At 36.3% G+C, this 24,469-nt stretch overlaps 1 protein-coding gene across 4 annotated transcripts in view; it reads left to right on the top strand.

Annotated features, from left to right (window-relative positions):
- Nucleotides 1–24,469, top strand: part of scube3 (signal peptide, CUB domain, EGF-like 3) — a 315,447-nt gene that overhangs the window by 269,929 nt on the left and 21,049 nt on the right. For all 4 annotated transcript variants that reach the window (XM_073937886.1, XM_073937885.1, XM_021469709.3 and 1 more), the window contains 7 exon segments: nt 9,861–9,977; nt 14,428–14,550; nt 15,167–15,283; nt 15,393–15,488; nt 22,307–22,423; nt 23,092–23,253; nt 23,420–23,623. In XM_073937886.1, the coding sequence (XP_073793987.1) occupies nt 9,861–9,977; nt 14,428–14,550; nt 15,167–15,283; nt 15,393–15,488; nt 22,307–22,423; nt 23,092–23,253; nt 23,420–23,623 (936 nt within the window).

Genomic DNA, 24,469 nt, shown 5'->3' with positions numbered 1-24,469 from the left:
GTGGCATCTTAAAGACGTCTCTCATATGGAGAACGAAGTCACATGCGTTGCTCAGGTGTGAGTTTTTCACAAACTTCAACAGAGTGTCAAAATCTTGATGGTTCTGTGGGTCTCGTCTATCAAATCTGAGCTTTATTTTGTATTCTCTATTGGATTCGTGTCAGGTGATTGGCTGGGCCATTCTACAGCTTAATTTTCTTTCTCTGATAGCATTTGAGAGTCTCTTTGGCTGTGTTTTGGATCATTGTCTTGCTGGAATGTCCACCCTGGCTTCATTTTCTTCCCCATGCTAATGTAGATGTTGGACTGAAGCAGCTGATTTTCATATACACTGAGGAAGGGCAGAGGGTTGCTGAAGAACTACTGATAGATTTCAGCTGCTGTCTGGGCTTTCACTGCCTTTCTACACCTCCCTTTCTTTATCTGTTCAATACTTTTGTCCTGTGGGATGTCATTTTATTACACACAACTTGATTTGTAAACTACTTAGATTTATTTTCTTTGCATATATGAATTTCCTTGATTGTTACCAACATAAGGGGAAAATTTCAAGTCAACGGCAGCTTTAAAAAAAGGTTTTCAGAGAGAAATTGTGTTCAATACTTATTTTCCTAGCTTTGACATCACCCTTTCAGGTTCACAATTGGCTAATTCAGAAGTCATGGGCTGCCATATTAGCATGGCTTCACAGCAAATAATTTCCCCTCTGTCAACACTTAAAAATCTTTTTGGCTTTTTATATATAGCTTATATATTTTAGCATATATATATATATATATATATATATATATATATATATATATATATATATATATATATATATATATATATATATATATATATATATATATATATATATATAAATGTGTGTTTATATGCTGTTTATCAGCACTGGAGGGAGGTCACTTTAGAGCCAGAGTTTGAATGACTCTGTCTAAACTGATGACAAAACTCCTGATTTTTGCTCACACTTTAAGATTATAAGGCTGAACGTGACATGAAATGCCATCCATCTATAGAGATATCTTCTTACAGTGTTACAGTCTACAGTATTTCTCTGTTGCAATCGGGATTTTACAATATTAACCCCAAAAATAACAACGAACCCACTAATGTCACCAGACTGCTGTACACAAAGTTGGCAACCCAGGGGTGTTTAGTTTACAGACTTTACCAAAGAGGGGGGTGGTTAAAATTACGTGGGTTTTTTTTGGAAGAAATAAAAACGGGATGGTTGTGGGAGACTGGTCTGAAATACGGGATACTCCCATGAAAAAAGTGTTGGCAGGTGTGCTTACCAGTTTAATATTGATTTGATCTCCTACAGTTAGACTAACAGACTGTTATATCTTCTAAGCGTAAGGGCTTATTATGCGGTTCTGTCACCAACTTGTGGAAAGAAAACGTCAACTGTCGCAGACGAGCTGTCTCTTGGAAATTTTAAATATTTTAAAATAGGCACTATTCTTGCAAATAAACTGCATAGTGGCAATCTAAACAACTATATTCTCGACTAATAAAAGTCTCAAAAGTATATTTTGTTGTCTAACAGCAGTAATATTTGTCAAACTGTAGTGTCTGTTGCTGGCTGGATTTGGGCGGAGTAATACACAAACGGTAAAGAGTCTGTAAGGATGCTGATTTTACTTAAATATATCATGACTATCAGCCAATCAGATTCGAGATCCAGAAAGGACTGTTGTGTGTGTGTGTGTGTGTGTATATATATATATATATATATATATATATATATATATATATATATATATATATATATTATTCTTTACAGATATTAATCTGTCTTAGTCCAATGATGACTTATTCTGTGTCATAGAAAGCAGCATAGTCCTCTCTTTCCTTCAGCCATTTTAAAAGCTCTGTACTTTCTGTACTCTGTACTGTACTTTTAATTCTGTGCTTAGTGGGCTTGACAAACCACCTTTAAAAAACACACTCTTTCATCTCTGGAACATTTGCACCACACACTTTCTTACAATCACTCCATATCTCTCTAAAAAAGAAAAAACATTGTGCATTTAAAAAGTGAGCTTTACACAGGTGAGTGGGCTTGACAAACCACCTGTAGAAACACTCTTTTCTCTATTAAAAAACTACTCCCGCCTTCATCTTGGACATCTTGGCTTATGCCTCATGGAGAGATCTTGGATTGGCTTCTTTGGTGATCTTTACATTGACGGTGTTTTTGCCTGTTTTGGTCAGTTGGCCTCCCAATTTAATGTCCCTAAAGCCAATTTTTTCAGATACTTGCAAATTTGAGATTTTGTTTGCAAAAAATTTGTTAACTTTCCAAATGCACCGCCTACTTCAGATCTAGACACAATACTGGGCATAGATCCCTGTGCTAAAGGTGCAATTTCTAAATTATTTAATATAATTGTTAATCTTCAATTTTCTTCTGATAATTTACGGACCACCTGGTCTCAAGACATGGGAATTGACATTACCTAGGAGACATCTAAAGCGGTCTTGAACAGGGTTAACTCCTCCTCAATCTGTGCACGTCACAGGCTAATACAATGCAAGGTAGTGCATAGAGCTCACTGGTCAAAGAGCAGGCTATAGCTCGCATCAATCCGTCTATAGACCCTGAGTGCAACAGATGTCATTCTGGTACAGCTACTTTATTCCATATGTTTTGGTCCTGTCCTTCCCTGCTTTTTTTTTGGAGACAAATATTTCTCTTGCTATCAGCTGTTACCACTGTTGATATCCCACATTGTCCAATTATTGGTTTATTTGAGGTTCTTCCGCCCGACCACACTTTACCCTCTAATTTTGTAGACTTTGTAGCCTTCTTAACCCTTCTGGCTTGGCGATTAATTCTTCTGAACTGGAGAGCCCTCACCCTCCTTCTCACTCTTGTTGGATAAGAAATGTTCTTTATTTTATGAAATTAGAAAAAAATTAGGTACTCTCTTCACCGAACTAGCCCTATTTTTATTAAATTGTGGGAACCCCTTCGCAAATATGTCCAAACTTTTCAGCTTGACCCTGCTACTTCTGATTGAGTTCCCACCCCCTAATGCCCAGCTTTTACGGGAAATTTCTGGTCAACACATTGTAGACTTGTTTTTTTATGTATATAAGATTGCACTAGTGTTGTTGGTTTTTATTTATTTATCTATTTATTTTATTATTTTATTTTTATTTTTTATTATTTATTTATTTATTTTATTATTATTATTATTTGCTCAAAATACTCTTCAGTGTATTTGCTTATTGTTACATGTTTATGTCTTTGTAAACTTTTGTTATGTTTCACAATGTATAAATAAAACATAAAAAAACTACTCCCTTACCTGCCCACTTGATTCTCTGAGCACTAACAGTTCCTTTGTATAATCAGCACTTGTGTGTATTGCCTCTTCTTGAATCACCGAATGCCTCCTCAATTGTAAGTCGCTTTAGATAAAAGCATCTGCTAAATGACTAAATGTAAATGTGAAATACGCATGTAGTGGTGGGCAACCTTTACTAGGTTTCCCTGTCCATGCAGCACTCTTACACCATACCTCTTTGCATCCCCGAGCTGTGTGGCCATTGAGTTTTGCTGCCTGTGGAGTGCGTAAAGTCCTTCAGTATTATTCTCCAGCTGAGCTTTTGAGTGATATCAGCAGACCGCAGTCACATCCAAACCCTGAACTGATCTTCACCACAGGCGAGAAGCGCTGCGTGTGATTTGTTAGACTGAACAAGAGTTTTCTGGGCCATGTATTGATTTTGTCTCCATTCATGAGCTCCGACTGCTTCTCGAAGGAGATTTCAGGACAATCTCGCAACATGCTAAACGCTTAAGTTAACCATCTTGTCTGTTTCGTACTCCCTCATATGAGTGTAAAGCGCTTTGGGTGTATAGCCGTATATGTGCTATATACTATGTACTATTCTTATCTTTGTGGTTGGTGAGTTGCATTCGTTTTAGATCCACAACTCGGGTAAATGTAACAAAAAAGCTGCCAAAAACATTATATTTTACTTAAAAACTAATAAAATCAATAAATATATACAGGGCTTGACATTGACTTTTTTGATCACCAGCCACTGTAGATTTCTAACATTACTAGCCACTTGGCTTTTTCACAAGCCACAATTTTGTTGCTTGGAAAATATATTTTGTATTAATAAATGTGACTTTGACATGCTGAAATGACTTGATTTAGATGTTGTGTTGTCCACATGCCTTCTCATTTATTTCACGGTTTGTGTGTGTTGTGTGTGAGCATTGCAATTGGTTTTTATTTCACATGGCTTTTTAGTGCTCAAAATTAAGGATTTACCAAATTCATCTTTGACAACACCAAAAAGGCATAATTATTTTTTAGCCACACATTTTAAATGTCAAAACAAGCAAATATATAGCTGTATACATGCACTTTTTATTCGACAAAACGTTTCTTTTTATTTGACATTTAAAAAGATCTATTGACATGTATCTAAAATATGCACAGTAATCTATCCTGGCTAAAGGTCCCAGATCAGCGGTTACTACACATAAATGAGGAGTTAATCTGTTATTAAAGCAATGTTATTGTAAAGAATGATAATTAACTATATTAAAAAAATAACTGTAAGCAAAAGAAAAGCAGGTAAAAACATACCACGAGTGATAATGAAAGGATGATCACGTGCCTGAGAAGAATTAAAACGAAAGCAGAACCGATCGCAACTGGAGCGCGCACGCGCACTTTTTAACTGTAATCATTATCTCATAAGGTATTCACCTGCTTTTGCTCACGCGAACAGTTATTTTTATCAGTTGTTCTGCTTCTCGATTCTAAGATCACATTTGCACGCATATTGGACCATGCTTATTGTCTAACTTTGCTTTAAGAAAACTACAGTGTAAAAATGATTTCCAACCTGTCAAAGTGGCTGGTGGAAGCGACTTTCTTACCAGACAGAGCTTGCCAGAGCTGAAATCTAACCGCATTTGGTGGGTCGGCGGGTGTTAATGTAAAGCCCTGAATATATATATATATATATATGTATAATGTAATTTTGCCTACTACAGTAATGAGAATCAGTGATATCGTCCACTGCAGATAGAACTAAAAATAATATTAGTAAGTAATTCAATCTGAGTTGAACTGAAAATATAAATAGTAGATACTGGAAAACTTAAATAAAAAAAACTAAATAGAAATAAAAATTTAATTCTAAGATTAAACAAGAAAAGTAAAGTTCGTTGACAAACTTTATGGTGGCTTGAGAAAGCCTCGTCTGAAAGTGTGAAGTAGTTTCAAAATGTAATCAGATGAAGTAGTTTTTACGAAGTTAAAACAGTCAGCATAAAGAGAAAACTACATGTATGTTAGCATGTTTCTAGTAATATAAGGTTGATATAATATTCTAGGTTGATAAGGTGGTGCTAGAGTGTTGCTAAGGCGTTGCTAGGTGGTTGCTAAGGTGTTGCTAGACGGTTGCTAACGTGTTGCTAGGTGGCTGTTAGGGACTTCTGAGTGGTTGCTAGGCAATTACTAAGGCGTTGCTAGGTGGTTGCTAAGGTGTTGCTAGGTGGTTGCTATGGTGTGGCTAGGTGGTTGCTAGGGTGTTCTGAGTGGTTGCTAAGCAATTACTAAGGCATTGCTAGGTGGTTGCTATGGTGTGGCTAGGTGGTTGCTAGGCTGTTCTGAGTGGTTGCTAGGTGGCTGCTAAGGCGTTGCTAGGTCATTGCTAAGGTGTTGCTAGGCAGTTGCTAAGGTATTGCTAGGGGGTTGCTAAGGTATTCTGAGTGTTTTTTTGGAAACTGGCATTTTTCCAATATGAATTAGCATGTTAGCATGAATTCAATATGCATTAACATGTTCGCATGTGTGTTTCCAGTATGGATTGGTATGTCATTAGTATAAATACCGCCTTCGCTTGCTTAATCAGAAACAGTAAATGCGAAAACAACGCTGTTTATGGTCACCTTTAAAATCATATTTGGTGACCCTGCTGTATTTCTGTTACTGTATATTTCATGTCAAAAACAGCTGTTTCAGTGCATAGCTGAGGGAATTAAACACCACCAGAGACAATTTGGAGAGAAAAAAAAATATTGGGGGGTGTAAAATATAAGGAGTATCAGAACAAATTGACCATAGAAATAGCCTTATCATATTTGGTGACCCTGCTGTATTTCTGTGACTGTATATTTCATGTCAAAAACAGCTGTATTAAATCTTGAAATGAGGGTAAAATAGGTGCCTTTTAATATTAATTCGAATAATGTATTAATTTTAATGTAAATGTAAAAATTTAAAGTAACGATTTCTTATGAACTGAAATACATTGAAGTAAAAATGTAGCTGACAACTAAAGGAAATTTTTTTTTAACATTAATCTTTAAAGATGATTGAAAAATATATTACATTTAAAATAGGACGACTTGGCAGCTAACTGAAATTAGCTAAAGCATTAAAATAACTTAACCTGCTTCAATAAATATAAATAAAACTATAGTATGAAGAAATACATCTATACACACAAGCAAATCAATAAATGAAAACAAAAACTTAATTGATGTCTGAAAGGATGTATACCAAAAACCTTTATTCATGAAATCAGTCAAAAGAAAATACAAGCATTGTATTTTTTTTCTAATTCCATTATTAATAAATACTATAATAAGACAAGCTTTCTTTAAAATTAGCAATTAATATGAATTATGATTTGAGCACTTTTTTACAAAACTCAGCACACAGCTCATACACAGCTGGACTGACCAGAGATCTTCTGCAGCAATAAGTAAAGTGGCAGTCAACAAAACCCAGAAACCCTCCCGAAACGCTCTGAAATAACAACACATTCACTAATAGAGCAAACGGGGAGAGTTTAAGGCTAAATCATTCCCATATGTCCTAAGAAAATGAGGATAAGGACTTTAAATACCTCAGCTCTTGTTAGGTAATGTGTGCTAATGAACAGCAGAGGGTTTATTAAGGTCGAACTGAGGATTAAGCTTAAATGATTGACATCAGATATAGAATAGAGCTGTGGTGAAAAAAATTCAAGAAACTAATTCTGAGATTTAAAAAATGCGTCGCTATTCTCTCTTAAATGGATTCTGAGTTTAGTTTTTATCCCCAGATGGCGCTGTATGCTTTAGAAACAGTCATAATCTGCTTGCTTCCAATTCCTTACAAATACCACTTCAACCTAAAAGAATTGTTAATAAGTTGGCAAAGATTTAAGCTAATTAAAATAGTGTTTATAGTAAGCTGTTTACAATAATCTCATGACATAAGAGCCAAATTACAGCTGATTGCACAAGCCCTCTTCATCATGAGCATTTTAGTGTTAAAAGCTAGCCTGGAGCGCCATCTGTTGTTAAAACTAGTCTACAACCTGTCTTGTCTGTTGTTAAAAACTAGCCTACATATGCTGTTAAATCGAATCTAAAGTACTATGTTGTTAAAAACTAGCGTAGAGCGACATATTTTGTTTAAAAGTAGTCTAGAGCACCACCTGCTGTTACAAACTACTCTAGAGCGCCGTCTGTTGTTAAAACTACCCTAAAGCACCGTCTGCTGTTTTAAAACTAGTCTAGAGCACCACCTGCTGTTAACAACTACCCTAGAGTGCCATCTGCTGTTTAAAAACTAACCTTAGAGTGCAATCTTTTGTTTAGAAAAACTAGCCTAGAGCACCATCTACTGTTAAAAACTAGCCTAGAGTGCCATCTGTTTTTAAAACTAGCCTAGAGCACCATCTACTGTTAAAAACTAACCTGGAGCACCATCTGTTGTTAAAACTAGCCTAGTGTCTGGTCTGTTGTTAAAAACTAGCCTACATATGCTGTTAAAACTGATCTAAAGTGCTATATGTTGTTAAAAACTAGCCTAGAGCGACGTGTTTTGGTAAAAACTAGTCTAGAGCACCACCTGCTGTTAAAAACTAGCCTAGAGCACCATCTGCTGTTTAAAACTAGCCTGGAGCGCCATCTACTGTTAAAACTAGCCTAGAGTGCAATCTACTGTTAAAACTAGACTAGAGCACCATCTACTGTTAAAATTAGCCTAGAGCGCCATCTACTGTTAAAAACTAACCTAGAGCGCCATCTACTGTTAAAAATTACCCTAGAGCACCATCTGGTGTTAAAAACTAGCCTAGAGTGCCATCTGCTGTTATAAACTACTATAGAGCATCATCTGTTATTAAAACTGTCCTAGAGCGCCGTCTGCTGTTTAAAAACTACTCTAGTGTGCAATCTGCTGTTAAAAACTTGCATAGAGCACCATCTGCTGTTAAAAACTAGTCTAGAGCACCATCTACTGCTTAAAAACTACCATAGAGCACCATCTTCTGGTAAAACAAGCCTAGAGCGCCATCTACTGCTTAAAAACTACCCTAGAGCACCATCTGCTGTTAAAACAAGCCTAGAGTGCCATCTACTGTTAAAAACTACCCTAGAGCATCATCTGCTGGTAAAAACTACCCTAGAGCACCATCTGCTGTTAAAACTAGCCTAGAGTTCCATCTGCTGTTAGAAAGTAGCTTAGAGCTCCATCTGCTGTTAAAACTAGCATAGAGCGCCATCTTCTGTTAGAAAGTACCCTAGAGCACCATCTGCTGTTAAAACTAGCATAGAGCGCCATCTACTGTTAAAAACTAGCCTAGAGCGCCACCTACTGTTAAAACTAGCCTACAGTGCCATCTACTGCTAAAAACTACCCTAAATCACCATCTACTGTTACAAAAATAGCCTAGAGCACCATCTGCTGTTAAAACTAGCCTAGAGCACCATCTGCTGTTAAAAGCTAGCCTAGAGCGCTATCTACTGTTAAAACTAGCCTACAGCGCCATCTACTGCCAAAAACTACCCTAGAGCACCATCTGCTGTTAAAACTAGCCTAGAGTGCCATCTTCTATTAAAACTACCCTAGAGCTCTATCTACTGTTAAAACTAGCCTAGAGTGCCATCTTCTATTAAAACTACCCTAGAGCTCTATCTACTGTTAAAACTAGCCAAGAGTGCCATCTACTGTTAAAACTAGCTTAGAGCACCACTTGCTGTTAAAAACTAGCCTAGAGCGCCATCTTCTGTTAAAACTACCGTAAAGCGCCATCTACTGTTGAAAACTAGCCTAGAGCGCCATCTTCTGTTAAACTACTCTAAAGCGCCATCTACTGTTGAAAACTAGCCTAGAGCACCATCTACTGTTGAAAACTACCCTAGAGCACCATCTACTGTTGAAAACTACCATAGAGCACCATCTACTGTTGAAAACTACCCTAGAGTACCATCTACTGTTAAAACTACTCTAAAGCGCCATCTACTGTTGAAAACTAGCCTAGAGCGCCATCTTCTGTTAAAACTACCCTAGAGCGCCATCTACTGTTAAAAACTACCCTAGAGCGCCATCTACTTTTGAAAACTACCCTAGAGCGCCATCTACTGTTGAAAACTACCCTTGAGCACCATCTACTGTTGAAAACTACCCTAGAGCACCATCTACTGTTAAAAACTACCCTAAAGCGCCATCTACTGTTGAAATCTACCCTAGAGCGCCATCTACTGTTAAAAACTACCCTAGAGCGCCATCTACTGTTAAAAACTAACCTAGAGCGCCATCTACTGTTAAAAACTACCCTAGAGCGCCATCTACTGTTGAAACTTACCCTAGAGCGTCATCTACTGTTGAAAACTACCCTAGAGCACCATCTACTGTTGAAAACTACCCTAGAGCACCATCTACTGTTGAAAACTACCATAGAGCACCATCTACTGTTGAAAACTCAGCTCAGAATCAATTTCTTGAAGGATTTTTGGCCACAGCTCTATCAGAGGCTGTTCATTAGAGCATGCGTTTGATGTTTGATTGTGAATAAAGTGCTTGTGTTTTGTGTTTCTGCAGATATAGACGAGTGTTCGTTTGACCGGGCCTGTGACCACACATGCATAAATTCACCCGGGAGTTTCCAATGCTACTGTCATAAAGGCTACGTCCTCTACGGTGTGGCTCACTGCGGAGGTAAGCAAAGCTGGTTTCCTCCACTCCAAGTGTGTGTCTCTCGACCAAAAGTGGCTGCATCAGTGCACTTGTTTCACGCTTGGCTGAGCAGATGAAGACTCATTTAGTGATGTATGCGTCTCTCGCCATTGTAAAAAGAAACAGGAATAATGAATGTTTCTCTCTTTCCCTGTTAGCGCTTCAATAACATCCAGATTAATGCGGCTCTTTTGTTTCTAGAGAATGGTCATCAGTTTCCCATTGAGCCTTTATCTGCTGGGAAATGATGCTAGATCTGCAAAAGCCTCGAGGACACGATTGATTGTTTGAGAGTTTACAGTAACAGAAGTGTAGGATTGTTGAAGCAGATCCTAGCAGGAGTTAAAAACAGCTGCTTTGAGGACATTACAGGATGCCCAGCAGGAGAACTGTCTGACTGACTTGCTGCAATTTTTTTTTTTGTCGTTTGTATGTGGCAATCTAACATCGGTTTTCTGTCACCGCGTTCCTCTTGCTCGCTCTTCAGATTAATGAAGGCTCTGGGATCCAGACAGGGAAAGGAAACGTGAAAGTCAAAGGCTTTAGACTGGAGCCTATGATAAAGAAAAGGGGAAACCAGACGAGGGTGGCCAGCTCTTTGTTCCTTACAGAAGCACACAAAAACTCCTACACACACACACTTTTACAAAGATTTACTGTTTGTAATCTGCTAGATCAAACTATTTATTTCAGTTTGTATGGAAACGTAGTTTAAAAAATCAACAAAATCAAATGCTATAGGTAATTTTAAGACTATTTAATGACAGAACTCTGACTCTTTCGCACAATTGCAGCCACAACCTTATCACCCTGCAGCCAAAGACTAGTTATACTCACTGAAGCTAAGCAGGGCTGAATCTGCTCAGTACCTGGATGGGAGACCACATAAACTAGGCTGCTGTTGGAAGTGGTGTTAGTGAGGCCAGCAGGGGGCGCTCAACCTGTGTTCTGTGTGAGTCTTAAAGCCCCAGGATAAGGAAGGGGACACTATACTGTCAGTGAGTGCCGTCTTTTGGATGAGACGTTAAACCGAGGTCCTGACTCTCTGTGGTCATTAAAAATCCCATGGCATTTCTCGTAAAGAGCAGGGGTGTAAGCTTGGTGTCCTGGCCTATACCCATCATGGCCTCCCAATCATCCGCATCCACTGAATTGGCTCTATCACTGTCTCTCCACTCCACCAATAGCTGGTGTGTAGTGAAGCACTGGGGCGGTTGTCATTGTGGCTGCCGTTGCGTCATCCATGTAGATGCTTCACACTGGTGGTGGTGTGGAGAGACTCCCCCTCATGACTGGAAAGTGCTATAGGTGTATGGTCATGCATGATAAATGTGCTGTATAAGAACACATTGCATTACAGTTACGTTTATATTGCAACATTTTCTTTTCCTATCTGAATCATAAGCTTACATTGAATAATTTTGGCTTTTTTGGGGGGGAATTTTCAGATTTTTATCTTTCACAGTATTTATTCAAAATTACCAAATTTCTTGGAATTCTAATTTGTCTTGGAATTCTTGCCATTTTTATTTTGGAATTATTTTTAATTCTGTTTTATTTTTGGAATTCTGATTTTATATCTCGCAATGTTTACTTTCTTTTGGAAATCAAAATTTGTGCCTTGGATATTTTGACTTATTTTCTTGAAGATTTTTAATATATATATATATATATATATATATATATATATATATATATATATATATATATATATATATATATATTTTTTTTTTTTTTTTTTTTTTTTTTTTCCTTAAAGTTGTAAATTTGTGATTTGGAAATTAACATTTTTTTCTTGGAGTTTTGATTTTACATATTCTTTGAAATTCCAAATGCATGCCGTGGGAAATTTCTTGGAATCCTGGTTTATTCTTGGGATTCAGATTTCTTTTATCTTGTCATTTTTATTCTTTTGGATTTTTTTTTCTTGGTATTCTAAATTTACACCTTGGATATTTAGACTTTTTTTTTTTAGTTTTTTTTTTTTCTATATTTGGTGCTTTGGAAATTCTGGAAAAATATTCTTAAAATGTAGATTCTTTTCTTGGAATTTTGATTTTATCTCGCAGTGTTTACATTTTTCTTGTAATTCTAAAGCTCTAGGCTACTTTTAACACAATAAACATTCTTACTGTTTCTTGGAATTCTGCTTTTATATCTTGTCATCGTTACTTTTTTCTTTACATTTTCTTTAAATTTTTATCTTGTGATTGTTAATTTTTTGGAATTCTAAATTTATGGCTTCGAAACTGGCTTTTTCTTGAAATTCTGCTTTTATATCCCGCGTCTTTAGTTTTTTTTTTTTGAAATTCTGACTTTGGAATCCTTATCTATCTCTTGGATATTCTGAGTTTTGTCTTGGAATTTTGACTTTTTGTGGAATTCTGCTTTTATATCTTGCCATATTTTTTTCTTTGTAGAAAATCCAAATGCATGCCTTGGATATTCAGATTTCTGTCTTGGAATTTAGACTTTTTTCCTGGAATTTTGATTTTATATCTTACAGTGTTTACTTTTTTCTTGGAATTCTAAATTAATATCTTGAAAATTCTTACTGTTTCTTGAAATTCTGCTCTTATATCTCGCTATTCGTACTTTTTTTATTGGAATTCTGCTCTATCTCGCTAATCTTACTTTTTTCTTGGAATTCAGCTCTTATATCTTACCATCTTTACTTTTTTCTTGGAATTCTGCTCTTATATCTTACTATCTTTACTTTTTTCTTGGAATTCTGCTCTTATATCTTACTATCTTTACTTTTTTATTGGAATTCTGCTCTTATATCTCGCTATTCGTACTTTTTTTATTGGAATTCTGCTCTATCTCGCTAATCTTACTTTTTTCTTGGAATTCAGCTCTTATATCTTACCATCTTTACTTTTTTCTTGGAATTCTGCTCTTATATCTCACTATTCTTACTTTTTTCTTGGAATTCTGCTCTTATATCTTACTATCTTTACTTTTTTTCTTGGAATTCTGCTCTTATATCTCACTATTCTTACTTTTTTCTTGGAATTCTGCTCTTATATCTTACTATATTTACTTTTTTCTTGGAATTCTGCTCTTATATCTCACTATCTTTACTTTTTTTCTTGGAATTCTGCTCTTATATCTCGTCATCTTTACCTTTTTTACTCGGAATTCTGATTTTAATTATTGCAATGTTTACATTTTTCTTGGAATTCTAAGTTTACATCTTGGAAAGTCTTACTATTTCTTGGAATTCTGCTCTTATATCTTGCTATTCTTACTTTTTTGCAATTCTGATTTTATATCTTGCCATCTTTAGCTTTTTTCTTGGAATTCTGATTTGATATCTCGCAGTGTTTACCTTCTTCTTGGAATTTTGATTTTTATATCTGTTGTGTAACGGAATATATATTTTATTATTTTGTCTCTTTTACTTTTCATGAAACACTTGTATTTTCTTAAAGGTGATATATTAACTAAACTTCTACAGTTGAGTGTGATCTACTTTGCATACTAATGAAGCATTTTTGCAGAAGTAGATAAAACTGATAGAAGTGCAAAGGCCTGATTGTCTAAAATTAACTTGAGCTCTGCAGCTAAACTTCCTGTCAGCAGAAATGCATTGAAACTGAACACAGAAAATATGCACTTGAGAAAGTCTTGTGCTTTTAATGTTGTGCAGAGAATTTGTAGAAAAAGAGGATGCATGTATGGGTGCGGCCAATAGAGAACTGAAGAATGATTGATAAGTGACGAATTTCACTAAACTTTACCTGTTAATATCAGCTGCGTATAAAAGCGGGATTCAGGAAATGTAAATTGTTGCGCACCTCCTGAATGTAGCTTTTGCATTGCATTGAGGATACCAGAATTCTGTGAATCGCATTATTCATTTGTATCCAATAAATGCTAAAGATTTTTGACATTGAAGAAAAACCCTCTCCTGACCTTTTTGATTGAACACGCATGGAATTGATTAAATATTCCAACATATCTCACAATGTTTACTTTTTTTTCTTTTTCTTTTACACCTTGGAAATTCAGATTTTTGTCCTTTTTTTTCTTGATTTTTTTTTTACATTTTCTTGGAATTCTGCTCTTATATCTCACAATGTTTCCTTTTTTTCCTTGGCATTCTAAATTTACTTCTTGGAAATTCTGACTTTTTCTAGAATCTTTACTTTTTCCCCTTGGAATTCTAAACTTACACCTTAGAAATTCTCAGTTTGCCTTTGACAGTTGACACTTTTTCCCTTCAGGTTTTGTTCCAGGGTTAAAAGTAATTACCTAAAAGTACTTTGGTCAGCGTCTCCATCTTTTAGACTACTTCATCACACTGAAGAACAAATCCATTGTCCTGCATTTGGGATATAGTGTGCTGTACAATGCTCTATATATACAGCAGACTCGTCTAAATGTCTGTATTTTTTCTGTTTTTTTTATTTTTTATTATTGTTTCTAGATATCGACGAGTGCAGCATTAATCAGGGTGGCTGTAAATCGGGCTGCCTCAACACCCTGGGCAGTTATGAATGTACCTGTCCTCCTGGATACAAACTGCACTGGAACAAGAAGGACTGTGTGGGTATGTGGACAGCAGCGCCACCTACAGCACTTTCACACACATACATTCAATTATTGGCCCTCCTGTAAAATTATTGAATGCTTTTTTTAAAATATTTCCCATTTTAATAATTCAATAATAATTTAATAGTTTTAATAACTCATATATTTTGATGGCAGTAATAGCATTTTTCTAGTTATTTTGCAATATACTAGTAGTGAGGTTAAAGTGGAATTTAAAGACTTAGTTAACTAGGCAAGTTAGGGTAGTTAGGCAGGTCATTGTATAACAGTGGTTTGCTCTGTAGACAATCAGGGTAAAAATGTTTAAGGGGGCTAATAATATTGACGTTAAAATGGTTTAAAAATTAAAAACTGCTTTCATTCTAGCCGAAATAAAACAAATAATACATTCTCCAGAAGAAAAAATATTTTAGAAAATACTGTAAAAAAAAATTCCCCTCTGTTAAACATAATTTGGGAAATATTTTTAAAAAATAATGCAAATTTCACAGAAGGCCTATTAACTTTGCCTTCAACTGTACATTGTAAATGTCAGAATGTTATCAGATGCTGGCGCTCTGGTCAAAAACTAATTGTGCTGCATATTTTAACACAACTCAATCTTTTTTCTGCAGAGCTCATAAAATGTGCCTCCAATCTGGTGGCCCCCAAAGCCACCCTGGCCTGCAGTAAAACGGGCAAGAAAGAGAGCTGTTCCCTCACGTGTGCATCCAAAGCACATTATCTGTCAGGTATCAGCAAAGTACTTAAGCATGGCTTTCAATCGTGACTACAGCAGAAGCACACATAGCGGTCTTGTTCATTTGTATCCAATGCACTTGTTGATGGTGTGTTACCCAGAATCAGACAGCAGTTATTCTGTCAGCTGTGGAATATCAATCCTGCGAGGAAAATCTCAGAGCAGAGTCAACACGAGCAGCATCCAGAGCTGCATAGGTGAGATCTCACACACACACACACACACACACACACACACACACACACACACACACACTCACACACTCACACACACCCACACACACACACACTCACACACACCCACACACACACAGCCTGATTGCTTCAAGAGCACATGCACCTTTACATCTTGTAGTATGTTGTAAAATCTGTTGTAAAATACATATATATTTTTATTAATATTATTGTTTTTAATAAATTCTGTTCTTTTGACCATTCTATTAAAAAAATAATAAATAAATAAAATCTCATCACTGTAATGAATTTTTTTTAACATAAATGATTAAACAAAAGTGAATTTTGCTTACATATATATATATATATATATATATATATATATATATATATATATATACATATTTATTTATTTATTTATATATTTATTTATTTAGTTCTGTCTGGATCTTGAATCTGATTGGCTGATAGCCATGATATATTTAAGTAATATCAGCATCCGTACAGCCTCATTACCCTTTGTGTATTACTCCGCCCACATACAGCCAGCAACAGACACAACAGTTTGACAAATATTACTGCTGTTAGACAACAAAATATACTTTTGAGGCTTTTTTTAGTCGAGAATATAGTTATATAGATTGCAACTGTGCAATTTATTTGCAAGAATAGTGCCTACTTTAAAATATTTACAATTTCTGGAGCTCATCGGTGGACAAAGACGGTTGACGTTGTCTATCCACAAGATGGCGCTGAAATCGCATAACAAGCCCTTGCTCAGTGTGTTCTCTTCAGCTCAAATAAAAAGCTGAAAAATGGAAGCCTCGTGGTTTTTAAGGTGGACCGGATAGTCAATAAGAAGCTGCGAATAAGAAGCTGGATTCAGCCTTGTCCCTCCTTATCGCAAACACAACAGGAGTCTGGTGAGAAATCTCTGTAGACGGATGGCATTTCATGTTACGTTCAGCCTTATAATCTTAAAATGTGAGCAAAATTTGCTGTTTTGTCATCACCTTAAGGGGGTCACACACTAGAAGCGACGCTTCACATTACGCTATAGAGAATCTTTCAAACACTAGCTCTAAAGTGACGTTGGTGAATTAGTAACTGCTTCTGCTGTTCTGACGTCAGCTGCAGATGTGAATAAATGGCAGAAGAAAGTAGTTCCTAATACAAAAGGGTCTGCCAACACACACCTCACACCAGTCCTGATATACAGCCATAGCACACTGCTACTCGTGTGATATTGCGCATATATATATATATATATATATATATATATATATATATATATAAATGAAAATTAAACGCCATCTAGTTGTCAACAAAATGTGCAATAGGGACCATTAAAATAAACTCTTACCAAATCACTGGCACAGTGTTTAAGACATTATTACATTATTATTACTCTTTAAAATTCTTGATTATGTTTTGTATATGATAGAGCTGCACATTACAATATTTTATTTTGCGATATTAATAACAATAGTTTTCAGGTAACAGTGTCTGTCTCATGTACACATTTTAAGCATGAGATATTCTAACATTATTTAATCCTTCATTTAATCATAGCGATGCTGTCAGTTGTGTGACTCATACCGCCTTCACCATTCCATGCATTCACTGAGATGAAACTGATATTGCAGCTTATGAAAAGACCATTATTGCTATTAAGATGACGTATGCAAATAATAAGGTATAATATCATCTGTGCAATATCAGACAGCACCCGTTAGAACATCAAAGTGATTATTGTTAATTCAATTAATCACATCACGTCAAGCAGTGCGTGCAGGACCGGGAGTGCAATGCAGAGTTTTGTTTATTTGTTAGTTGTGATTAGAGTGTTAATATATAATAGAACCTGTTCATATAAAAGTGTAGTAACTGTGCTCATCATTTTTGGTGGGTGCGACTAAATGTTGTCTGGTGCGCCTACATTTTTTAAGTTAGGAGCATCGGTGCTACCAAAATAAGGTTCATTTCGAGCCCTGTTATTCGGTTGTGAAAATCGGTTAATCGGTTGTGAAAATTTCGGGTTTTAAGACAATGTTAAATGTAATAGAGCCCAGTTACATTATTCCTTCCCATTTCAGTAATTCCTGCTTTCATATCCACTAAAATAGCAGGTGACCGTCAAATCAAGCAGATCTGATCTGTCTATGGAAAAGATGGACACTCATCTTTCTGAAAATAAAAAAAATACTTTAAAATAGATTGCAATTCCATATAAAAACTAAATTCTTCTTTTCTTTTTATTTTTTTTAACTTCTACAATATTACATTTATTTTTTATAGGAGTATTTTTGGTTTTTAGTATATAGAAGGATTTGTTTTATTTGCTGCTAAGCAGAAACCCCAGAAGTATAGCTCTATCACTGTTTAAAGTAAAAGAAAAAAAACAAGATCATACTTTTATGATGTTAGTTTTAATTCATTAAAATAATTTAAATTAAAGAAATCCTCTGGCTTTTTTCTGTTTTTGCTGTATCGAAAACGTACCTAACCGTGACACCACTGTGTCGTATCTAACCAAATCGTGATTTTTGTGAGCCATAACACCCAATATAAAGATTCTATAAATATATGGGGTGTTATAAAAAACTAAATTCTTCTTTTTTTTGTGTAACTACTACACTTTTTATTTTGTTTAAGCAAAAGAGAGACTTTTTGATTACACTTTTTTTGGTGTAATCCCTTCAAATTGAGGAAAAAAAAGACTTACTTTTGCTTAAACAAAATAAAAAGTGTGGTAGTTACACAATTATACTACCAAATAACCACAGCTTTTTTTTTTCAATTTTCTGCCGGTTTTGTGTATATTGAGTTTATTTGCCAGGAAATTGAGTATATTTGGCAGATGGATTTCCTTGTTTTACCCCCAAATCTTACATTTTTTCAGACTAATCTACTGTCACTTTGTCTTGACAGGTTAATGCATCTCCATCTATGAATGTTCAGATATTTATACTGCAAACAAAGACAAAAATAGAGGAAGTAAATCATTTCTTTTTTTATTTTGCAATGTAATCCCTTCAAATCAAGAAACACAAAGCATTTTCAAAGACATAAAGGCTCTATTTTGCACCCTATTTTTTTGAAAGCGAACCTGGAAAGCGATTAGACGTTTAGTTTTTTTCTTCAGAACAGCTGCAGTCGATGATTCCCAGAAACGTAATGACAGAAAAGTCCAATTACACGATCATTCGATGCGCTTGGCAAATTATAAACTTGTTTAGCATGCCTGATGTTTGTTTTGATGTCAGACTCTCTTCACATTAGGATGCCTGTCACGCCGCTGCGTAATCTCCAAACGCTGTTCCTCATAAGTGTTCAGACAGAGCATAAAGCTAACACGAGATGCTTTTTTCAGTCGGGCATGTTTAAAGGTAGCCATTGTGCAATTTTTATTCAGTGTTTGACGTAATCTCAACTGAAACATGAAGAGAGGGGGCAGGGCATATAATATCCCCTCCCCTTTTTAAATAACAGCCAATAGCATTTTGTTTTTATCTCAGGTTTCAAGCGCATCGAATCTGAAAAGCAAATGAGTAACTTCTTAAAGGGGGGTGGGGTGGGGGTTTAGATACTACAGAGCATTTGATTGGTCAGAAGATTTGATAATAAACTGAAGTATGAAAAAAAATCGTTGACCCATTTAGGTGAAAGTGACAAACTGCAAACTTTGGATGTTTATATCAGTTTTATATCTTCTAAATGTGAATTTGGCAGTGTTTTGGAGCACACTAGATATCCTCAAAACAAACAGATTGAAATTAACCAATAAAAAGCCTTATTTTAATTTCAAGAGACCTTTAAAGCACAAATGAAATCAAAACTAACCATATTAATTTTGTTATCCCACATTGGTAGTTTTGTGGTGAACGATTCATCTGTGCATGTCATTAAGGAAAAAAAAAACATTTGAAATTTATTTTTTGATAATAAATAATTTAAATTAAAGTTAAATAAATTATTATTTCACATTGAAATCTAAAAATGCACTTCCTGTTTGTTTTGAGTTCAATTCTCAGATTAGGTCTGTCTGTTGTATTGGGCGTGGCTAACATGGTGAGGAGGCGTTTGTTAGGTTTTAATAACTTTTCTCCATCTTTCTAAATAAAATTGCTACTTTACTACATCCAATCAGCTCACAGTAAAAAAAAAAAAAACAAGGCATGGCCACTATTAAATATTCAGTTTCTCCAGGAACTGCGTCACAACAGGAAAATATTTTTTTTTCTTAGCTTTTTCTGGTTAATTCTGGTAAGTTAGCTAGTAGATGTCAGCGAGGTTATAATTGTTAACGAAAACGAACGAAAAACAAAAACTAGTTTAAAAAAAACATTTTTGTTAGTTTTTTGCACATATAAAACTAACTGAAGCTTACTAAAATTATAGCAAAACATCCTTTGTTTTTGTCTTTGTAAACGTATTTATTACAGACTGTAAGCCTTAGGAGTTAATCTTCACGCTGCCAGTTTTACTCCAGGTGTTTGACCTGTACGGCACCTCAGAGTCTGAAATCTTGACACCATTGGCCTGAGCAGACACTCAAAAGTATTAATTTAACACAATTGTGCTCAATAATGGGTTTTATTTCTGTATTAGTGATCGAGATTGCGAACGAAACGTTCTTTTAATGCAGATCTTCCAAGTGAACTAATTTAACAAATCGAACTGAATCATTTTAAACTATTCGCATCTTTAGTAACATTAAGCACCTATCCAAGAATGACTTACTTATAACATGCCTGATACTCCCCTCTGACTCGAAATAAACCAATATATGCTGAGTTATTCAGTTATTAGAACAGTACACTGAAATCAGATTTGAGACGTGGTGAACTGATAATACTGCGCATGCGTGATTTATTAGATGAACACAAACAGTACATAACAGCCTGCTGTGACTGAATTAAACTTAAATGAGAGGATCTGGCCAAACAAAAGTTTACTTCATAACAGAAAGTCGTAATGTAGTTTAAATAAGTGAATCATGCTTCAGTTGGGTTGCAAAACATGTAAGAAACTTTGTAGATCATGGTTTTACCTGACTGAAATTAGGACAGCTGACTACACATTTTTGATATGTTGGGAAGATTGTCACAAAAGATCTGGTGTGTGTTAACTTTTAATTACTGCTGTGTATTTAATCTCACAAGCAGCCTTGCACACGTATTTTCAACCCAGACTCATTCTGGAAACGTGGTTTCTTGGACGTTTCGGGAGACAGCGATATACGTCCCAGGAGGTACATATTTGTGCAGTTTTTGCGAATCCACCAGAGGCCGCTGTGTGCGCTTTTTCATATCTCAAATGTCTCTTGCGAGTACCGTTCGCACCTGCGCTGTTCTCGTGTAAACCCACCAGAGGCCGCTGTCGAACAACTGTCTGTCTGTCTGACTGTCTGAATGATTTACTATGCAACCGGCCAATCGACTGACCCACCCTCCTGCTTCCCTAAACCCAACCAATTTTACCCATTGACCCGCCCACCCGCTTACTTCCCTAAAGCCAACCAATAATTTACAAAAGCCGTCCAGAAAAAGAAAAGCCCTCGTCTGATTTTTTACCACGTTTTTGGATTTTACCACATTTTCACCCTGTTATGAACTGGTTGACTTCATTTTTTGAATTCTGTTTTTGTCTTACCTGATTTCTGGAACCGCTCTTCCCCGGATTCGAACCCAGTTGTCATCGTTGTGGTCAACCCCTCTGTGCGTCTCAAGTCTGCCGACATACATGACGAGCTATATACGTGAAATACATCACGGGAGGTACGTATTTGTGCAGTTTTTGTTTTCGCGAATCCACGAGAGGCCGCTGTGTGCATTTTTCGTATCTCAAATGTCTCTCGCGAGTACTGCTCGCACCCACTCTGTTCTCGCGTAAACCCACCAGAGGCCGCTGTCGAACGACCGTCTGTCTGACTGAATGATTGACTGTGCAACCGGCCAATCGACTGACCCATCCTCCTGCTTCCCTAAACCCAACCAATTTTTATCCATTGACCCGCCCACACGGTTACTTCCCTAAAGCCAACCAACTATTTACAAAAGCCATGTTTTTGGATTTTACCACATTCCCACCCTGTTATGAACTGGTCCACTTTATTTTTTGGATTCTGTTTTTGTCTTATCTGATTTCTGGAACCGCTCTTCCCCGGACTCGAACCCGATTGTCGTCGTTGTGGTCAACACCTATGTGCGTCTCAAGTCTGCCGACATGCACATCGAACTAACTGGACAAACTGGTTGCAGCTGGAAAGCCCTCCACACGGAGGTAAGCGATTAGCGCGAAAAGAAATGGCGTCATACCACCCTGTAGCGTTCGTTTAAAAAAATGAAATACAGCCATACGTAACTTCGGCTACATAATTCGCGGCCTCCAGAAACGTCCACGAGACTACGTTTTCGGAATGAGCCTGTGTTGCATATTTTACTTAAGTCTGATATCTTGTGTGTTGTTGTATTTGAATTTAAGGAAGGATAGATAACAGTGGTCTTTTGTCAAAAAAAAAGTAGCCTACCATTGAGTTTTTATCATAGATTATTTATTCTCATGATATTGAATTTTGCACCTAACAAATCTAAAATTTACAAAACACAACAAACAAAAAACTAAAACTTATACTGAAACTAATAAAAACTAAACTAAAACTAAGCAGTTTTAAAATGTAGAAACTAATAAAAACTCTATAAATGAATTAAAACTAACTGAATTTGAAAACAAAAAGTCAAAACGAAGGAAAAACTAAAACGATGAAAAATTCAAATCTATTAATACCTTGATTGTCAGTTAGGGCATTGTATCAATAATGTGGAGTTGTTTGCTTGTAGAGACTCAGGTTCATCCAGTGAAGCAAACGGCGTCTTTTCGGATCAAGAACGCCAAATGTCACCTGCACCCGAAGCATAAGGGGAGGGCAGAGGACAACGGCAGACAGATCGGCCCAGGTCAGAAACACACACATCACCAAATCAAGGGCAACATGGTCCCTGTTGCAGAACAAGGGCTTGGGGCTGTTTAGTGTGGGTATGTCTACATGTTTTTGTGACATTTCAAGACACAAATCTGTATAATGACGTGGGTTTGACAGGTATAACAAAAAAGGTGGTGAATCATGAGGACATTACTAATATCATCTCTCAATAAACTTATAAAAAATAAAGAATGATTTTTTTTCAGAAAGTAAAACTGCAGTTTCTTATGAGGGTTTGTTTTAGGGGTAGGGCAGTAAAAATAAAGTTTGAACAGTATAAAAACAATGGAAACCTATTTAATGTCCACACAATTATGTATATTATACAAACTACTTCTTTTGTGTTCAACAGAGGTTGTAACACGTGAAACGTGAGTAAATGATGACAGAATTTTCATTTTAAAGCGAACTATGACTTCACGTTACAGATGTCAAACTTGGTTCCTGGAGGTTTAGAGCGCTGCACAGTTTAGTTCCAACACTAATTAAACCCACCTGATCAAACTAATTGAGCCCTTCAGGCTTGTTTGTAACCTGCAGGTAAAGTGTGTTGGAGCAGGGTTGGAACTAAACTGTGCAGGATTGCAGCCTTCCAGAGTTTGCTTTAAGCTCTCTCTCTGTGAATAATATATTGATTTGTAGGCGGTCAGCCGTGCAACAACTGCCTGGTCACGTTTGTTAACCTGAAGTGTGACTCCTCTAAGAAGACCAAAGGCGGTCGTCGAGCTCGAAACCCGACAAATAAAGAGGTGACGCGCATTACTCTGGAGCTGGAGGCCGAGGTCAAACCGGGAGACGCAACCGGTGAGTAAAATAAAAAGGTTCATGTTATGTTTTTAATTTCATAAGGTTCCTTTTAAAGCATTACTTTAAAGTGGTACTTTAAGTGTACTGTTAGCAAAAATGCAGTCTATTAATTAGGAAATGCGCTGTGTGAAAGTTCTGGCGTTCATCTATTTTTCATGTTCAGGGAACTGCAACATGATGTGTCAACGGCAGCACATGGAGCAGCAGATGAAGACGTACATTAAAACCCTGAAGAAGTCCATTAACCAGGAGCGTTTCCTGCTGCGTGTCGCTGGACTGGAGTATGAGGTGGCACAGAAGCTCACACAGACAGCGTTGAAGCAGGAGAACTGCGGACCGGGCCGAGAAAAGGACAGCGGACGTTGTGGTAAGAGCAGGACAGTAGTGCATGCATGTTTCCATCAAAAGATGCGAATATAATTTATGTGCAAAACTGGAATGTTGCATAAAAGAATTGCAAATAAATCAGCGTTTCCATCCAACGTGTCAAAGAGAACAAAATCATCACTTCCTGATAAACCGGCACCAAATATCAAAGATAAATGGAATTCGCGGCAGTAGGAGAAACTGTGGGGGTCTTTTTTTTCTATAATAAATTAACAATAATTACGTGGTGAATTTTAAGAGGAGTGAGATGCTTTTGGGGAACAGAGATGATCGAGTGTTGGAATAATGTCTCACTTTCATGCGTGTTCAATAAGAAAATGTCTGGAGAGTGTTTTCTTCAATGCCAAAATTATTAGTAATTTATTAGATACAAATGAATAATTTGATGACAGAGCTCTGGGTTACGTTACCCTAATGCAATACAAGAATTACATTTAAGAGGTACGCAACTAACATACATTTCCTGACCCCAGCATATATACACAACTGATATTAACAGGTGGAGTTTGGTGTAACGTCACTTATCAGTCATTCTGCAGTCCTTTGGCTCTTGTACACCTAGACATACTTCCTCTTTCTGCAACCCTTCTCTGCATACCATAACTGAACAATAACGTGCATCTTTAATATTTTTCACACCTTCTACAAGCATCATGACAACTTGTGACATGTCTAGACAGCAGTCTGGAACAACCCTAAATGTATTCTTTAATATATTTCCTCTGGTCAGCAGTTCCTTTAAAAGTATGCAGCACAGTAAAAAAAGAGGTAGTGTGTCAGGTCAACATGTGCTATTATACAAAAGAAAAAGATTGATTAATATGTT

Source organism: Danio rerio, chromosome 23 (assembly GCF_049306965.1).
Source record: "Danio rerio strain Tuebingen ecotype United States chromosome 23, GRCz12tu, whole genome shotgun sequence".
NCBI lineage: Eukaryota > Metazoa > Chordata > Actinopteri > Cypriniformes > Danionidae > Danio > Danio rerio.
The sequence above is the reverse complement of the archived record's forward strand: the minus strand, read 5'-3'. Positions and strand labels throughout refer to the sequence as shown.